General features: G+C 36.4%; 1 protein-coding gene across 2 annotated transcripts in view; it reads right to left on the bottom strand.

Moving 5' to 3' along the window:
* Positions 1–5,770, bottom strand: part of PTPRR (protein tyrosine phosphatase, receptor type, R) — a 219,786-nt gene extending 214,016 nt beyond the window's left edge. Inside the window, exon 1 of one of the 2 annotated variants that reach the window (XM_004675893.2) lies at positions 5,338–5,770. In XM_004675893.2, the coding sequence (XP_004675950.1) occupies positions 5,338–5,395 (58 nt within the window). In that variant the 5' untranslated portion in view covers positions 5,396–5,770. The remainder of the gene's footprint in view (positions 1–5,337) is intronic. The other variant, XM_012720496.1, reaches the window with a different exon arrangement.
* Between the last annotated feature and the right edge of the window lie 679 nt (positions 5,771–6,449).

Genomic DNA, 6,449 nt, shown 5'->3' with positions numbered 1-6,449 from the left:
GCCCGTGAGCCTCTGGCCTGTACCCCAGTTCTGTATGCACAAATAAATAAATCTTTAAAAAAAAAAAATTAACAAGGATGTAAAATAAATAGATAAATTCTTATCTATTAAAGAACTTATTAAAATAAATAGATAAATTCTAGAGAGTACTAACCATTAAATAATACTCAGATGAATCCTATGAACTGATGAGTAACTGAAGAAATATGAGGGAAGTTAGGAAATTATGGATATCCATAGAAATCAAGTATAGACAATTTTTCAATTCATGGAAAAAATCAAATGAGATATATGCCATAAGTAATCATTGATAAAAGGATCAGTCACCATTAATTATGGTCAACAGTAGAATAAAAATTGAAATGGGTAGAGAAACAAATGAGAAATGAAGAAGAGAAGGATAAACATGGATAATTCATCCAGAATTTTCACAAGGTGTTGCTGGGTGTGATAGCCAAGAGAATATGCAATGTCTCTGGTGCTAGAAATGTGTCCTCTCCAGTATACTATACCTCAGCCTCTTAAATGCCAAAGCAGAAAGGTTTGCTCAAGTGCCGCAGACCCTGCTGGCAAACTGGTTATTTGCATGCCATGCTGCCATCCTTCATGCACAAGACATGTGATCAGAAGTGAAATATTGCTAATTGGGCAGAACACTTGAACTGCACATTATCTAACAATCAGTTTGAAGGACTTTGCCATTGAGCTGATTGATAGGTCTGTTTTTGTGCAAGGCCATCCATGGATGCCCATCTGTTCATAATGGTAGCAAAGTCTCTTTGAGATAGCATGTGTCTGTGCATGAAAAGCTTCTGGGCAGCAATTTGAATTTTGAATAAATGATCTCGGTGCATGTCCATTTTGAACATTGCTGAGCTGACTAGCTATGTCTTGCATGGGTGCCAAAAATAACTTAATGTAAAAAAGGAGAGATCAGAAACATCACCTGTTATTTCAATTTACTCAACAGATATATTGCCTCTTTAGTAGATTTTGTTGGGCACTGTCTCCAGGTGCAAGTCAGGGCAGACTCCATCTATAATAGACACCACAGTAAACAAAAAAGAAAAAGTTTGTATCTTTATGATGCTTACAGGGGGAACAATAATAAGCAAAAAACAAAAACAAAAATAAAAAGCAAAAACATATGGTAGGTGGTGAAGGACCTCCGGGAAAAGAGGAAATTAGCAGGGAAAAGGTATTCGAGATTTTTGAGGGGGAAGATGAAAGCTGAGTCAGTGAGAACCTCCATGAAATGGTAACATTTCAGTAAAGACTTAAGTTGAGGGAGTAATCCAAAGAGCTACCTGGAGAAAGAATATTTTAGGCAAAGAAAAAAGAAAAAAGAATCAGAGAGATAATATGGAAAAGAATATAATAGAACCCGGCCATTTGAAAGACTGTATTGAGTTATTTTGAACAGGAATAACTGATTCTGGACACCTAAGGAACTCTATGGAAAACAGATAGTTTACAATGTTAAAAGTATAATGAAGCATTGCTTATCATTCTACTCTTCCTTTTGAAAGTGGTGGTTCTGCAAGTGGACTTCACATATCTTCGTGGTCAGGTCATAGGAACCCTTCTTTCTTGAAGACTAGAATAATTGACGATATACTTCTCTGGAAGTAAAGAAGTATCTTTACTTCCATCAGAAGTATCTTTACTTGCACAGTAAAAATAATGTGGAAATTTGAAAGAAACCTTCCAAAACTTCAGGACAGAATTATGCACTGAAAATATCAGCTTTTGTGTTATTTTTTTAAACTCAAGGCATTATTATGAAAAAGTCTTCACATGACATTTGTAAGATATTACAAAGCCTTTTTACTTGTTTACAAATATTATCCAATAAATAGAATCTACTGAAAAAGAACATGGTTATTTGAGTAAAGAAAGGGAATACACACTGAAAAAAAAAACTATGACTCTTCCATATATATATGTGTGTATATATATATATATATGGCTTATCATATATATATATGGCTTATCATATATATATATGGCCATATATATGGCTCTTTATATATATATAACATCCATATTATATTATAAAATATCCATATATATATTATATATATAAAACATCCATATTATATTATAAAATATCCATATATATAAAACATCCATATTATATTATAAAATATCCATATATGTTATATATATAAAACATCCATATTATTGTGATAAGGTTGGGGTAACAATATTAAACTTGCAATATGCTGTGAAAAGATATCTAGTGAAAGCACTATATTAAAAATGAATGTAATTAATTTTATACAGAAGTGATCTTTTCAACTAAGGTTTATGTGTTCCATTAGTCTATAGATAGAGTAAGGAATAAATACTGCTAGGTAAAAAAGGATTTAACAGAGCTAAATAAATAGTGGTCACACCTATCAAACTAAGAATATGGTTGTATATATATGTAGTCACAGGTCTGGAAATATGGTTTTTCATCCTGACTATGTCATTAACTGGCACTTTCCTATTTAATGTAACTATTTTAACTATTTACTATTTATTGGACCTTAGTTTCCTTCCTTATATAGGCAATAACTAAATTTTCTTGTTAAAGAGCTCCATACAAATCAGCTGCCATGGCCAGAGTTGAATCAAGATTCTCTAACAAGTTCCATACTCAGTAATTCATTAGGATTACCTTACTTAGAGATGTTAATTGCACAGTATTGTACCCCAATCACTTTTTGTCCCCATACACATTATAAATAGATTGCAGTAGATTTCCCTTTTGCATCCATCAGAATTCAGGGTTCATAAGAAGCTTTCTCCCCATTTTGGCATAGTATCTAATGCAATTATGACCAAATAATTAGAGCTGGCACTCACATTAAAACAATTTTCTATCTTATCACTAGGGGAATGATTATAGTGGAGTCAAGTGTTCCTACTATAGCTAATAAGAGCACTTACATCTTGTTAGTCAATTTCTTCTATCCCTAAAGGGGTCTAACATGTCATCAATTCTGCCATCAAAGCAGTTGTCATACCCTGAGAATAACCAAAATTAATCAATTAGCTTTGCAGTCAAAGAGGCCTAAACATAAAGAATTCATTTTTCATCTTAAAATCTGTTTCTATCTTGAGAAGGGTGCTTTCAGACATTCAACAAGTAGAAAAATCAGTGAATTCGTGATCTTCTTCCATCTGACCACTCACTTTCTTATTACCCAAACCCACAAGAACTTGGATAAGAAGAAATCTGTGATTGTTTCAATTATAATGAAAAATTTTAACAATGTTATAACTCTAAAAAATTTTAATCTGTTGACAGCTTGTGACCCACAAGTTGCTGTTTAAAATTAAAATCTATTCAAAATGAAACTGGAAAGGCAACTACAATATTAAACTTGCAATATGCTGTGAAAAGATATCTAGTGAAAGCACTATATTAAAAATGAATGTAATTAATTTTATACAGCAGTTGCAACTGAAATCTAAAACAGATAGCTCTTTAATGCATTGCCTTATTAAATTAAAATTGGTTGAATAATCTTTTTTCTTTCTTTTTTTTAATAATTACAGTCAAAGGAGAAGTGGATTGGTTTGTCTTTGGCAATATACCCTTTGGCAGAGCTCCAGGTATAATGTAGACTTCTAGAGTTCTCCTTGATGAATAAAAGCCTTCTATTTTTCATATCCCAAATGTTCACCCCTGTAAATTTAGTAATTTTTCCACCTGCTAAATTTTAAGTTTACTTACAGCCTATAAACTATCATTACTCAAGAAATATTAAATATGATGTCTAAACTGTTGATATGTTCATTTTAAAAAAGAACTACACTGATATTTTTATAGATCATCTAAATCTGATAAGAATTCAGAATATTTTTAAAAATTTATATGTTTGTATCAGTGCTTCAGTTCTACACTAAATAATAAAATATATAAAATTCAACTCAACAGTATATATTTTTACCCCATATTTCAACATAAAAGAATTATATGCGTAATAAAAGGATTCACTGAAGCTGTTTGCAAATAATGACCAAATCATAGCTATTTTTTAGTTTTCCAAAGGTGCCAAAAAACTATTAAAATTTCCATAATCTAACATCATAATAATAGAAATTAATATATGTACTTAATTGCAGCCTTAATGTTCCCATACAATACTTGTTGAAGAGAATCACAATACATTAAAATAGCATTAACTGGAAATAAGAAAGTATTTCATTTCATACTCAGAAAAAGATTCACCCAGTCTTTTCAAGATATCAAGAGCACTGTAATTTCTCAATTATTTTTATTCATTATCCCTACAACATATAGTATATGTTCAATAAATGTTAGTTGAATGAATGGGTGAGTGTGTGTAATTTGATCACAAACACACTCAGGGAAAATACCTAGTATTTGGTTGCTACAGGACTACTGCATGGACAACTGCTGTCGCAGTAGGGTTCCTAAAATCTCTCTGCCATATTCTATTTTTACTCATATGTGTGGGGAAAAAAAAAAAGATAAAGGATTCAGTCCAGAAAGTGAGTATTACATAGAAGCTGAATGTATCCTAACGACAGGGGCTATAGCGACATAGCATATGAATTTCCTCAGGTATTTCCTAAGGTTTTCTTACATATAAAACTTGATATTAGTTCTGATATAAAATATATTTATATTGGAGTAGGATCGCTGTCATTCTTGACCAGACCTCATCAAATCTCTCCAGGGTTGTCAGCTTTGAAACTGATTGGGGCTCTCAGGTGCTGTTCATGGTGCTGAAATAGAAGAGAGGGTCCTATTTTAAATCTTCCCTTCCTCTGATTGGTTTAGGAATTAGAGTGACAAGAGAAGGGGCCAAAGGAGCCTGCAGCGGCATCATTAATGTGAACCAAGTATTTCGATCATCTGAACGGAAATGTGGTCCATCAGGTTACAGCCAATGCATCCCTGCGAGCTCTCTCTAAAACGATAGACCTTCAGATGTAGCCGCTGCAGTAGAAGAGATTACATCCAAGAGGATGTCTTGTCTCTCTCCTGAAAAACTGGCAGCCAAGTGCATAGCCTAGAAACAGAATAGGGGAGTCTAGGTGCAGGGGAAGGGAAGGAAACAAACCTGTATTCATGTTGAAAATGCTCAGTTATTTGTGTGAGATAAAGAAAAACCAAGAGCTGATTTTTACCTTAAGTTTTCGACCCCAGTCTTCCAACAGGTGTATGACTTTTTCACCCTTTCCCTGTCAGTACTGTTTTGCTTTGCCTTTCTAAGATTTTCTTTGCGAGGCAAGCTTTTCCTAGAGTCCTTAAGCATGTGCCGTTTCCCTCCTCATCCACAGCTCCAATTCTACGCACAGCAACCCCTTCCTTACCTGCAGCGTGAAGATTAAGAAGCAGGCACAGCGCAGGGAAGATGACTGCTCTCCGCATAATGTTTGCATCGAGAGGCGGAGGGCAAACTCCACCACGACCCCACTTCAGGTAAAGTGTTATTAGAAAGAGCCGCCAGCAAGGATCCTCTGGTCTCCGAGATTCATTCGCAGGTCCTCCGCTTGGGTTTGCAGAGCGATCTGTGGCGCCTACAGAAATAAGCACCAGCTTCGCTTCCCGACGAGAGGGGGACGAGAAAGAGGAGGAAGAGGAGGAGGGTGGGGGCCCCAGCGTTCAGAAGCGGCTAACGCTTGGTCTTTCTGGAAGCCCCGAGTCGTGGTGGAGAAAGCGGGGTGGACTCAGGTTCCAGCCCTGGATCGCGGCTGCCTGGCAGTCTGTACAGTGTGAGCAGCTAGAGACGCGCGGCGGCTACTGAGCATGCCCAGCGCTGGTCTTCACGCAGCAGGGGAGTTTCAAAGAGAAATTCCGCTTCTCCGGGTCTTAGCGGCTACTGCCAGGGGAGCAGGCTCAGCTGTGGGGCTTTGGAGGGGAAATGGAGGGGAGGGAGGGAGGTGGGCTTCTTGGAGAGGTTGTTAGTAATAAAAAGTCTATCAAAAACACGGGAGTGGAAGGCTTGGGGCTAGCGGAGGGCCTGACCAGAGCAAGCAGATAGCTTGACACAGTGTCAACTTCACCAACCACTCGACCTCTGAATCTTAGTTACACGTGGACAGAATCTACTGCTGGGAATTGACATCTGCTGGAGCCCAGACTGATGAGCCTCTCAGGGCTGCCTATAAGAATGAAGTATAGGTGTGTTCTGTTGCTAAACATCCTGCCTTACCCCAGGAAGCTTCCCAATGCAGCCAGCTTGGTATAGAGAGTAAATGGTATCCTATTCAAGTCCAAAGTCTATGACCATAGTAACATAGAACGGAAGTAATACTTCTAGACGTAGAGTATATCCATGTAAGTGAAGAAAAGAACTGAAGAAGACTAATGTAACTGCTTTATGGAGATAATTGTTTTCAGTCTTCATTTTACTTTCTAAGGTGAAAAGCAATGGATCCACATGTGTAGCTGGGATTGTCTGGTCCAGCTCTTCCTCTCTAGG

This window comes from Condylura cristata, unplaced genomic scaffold, assembly GCF_000260355.1.
Source record: "Condylura cristata isolate star-nosed mole 26May11 unplaced genomic scaffold, ConCri1.0 scaffold00004, whole genome shotgun sequence".
Classification (NCBI taxonomy): Eukaryota; Metazoa; Chordata; class Mammalia; order Eulipotyphla; family Talpidae; genus Condylura; species Condylura cristata.
This window is presented reverse-complemented; position numbering and strand designations above follow the sequence as displayed.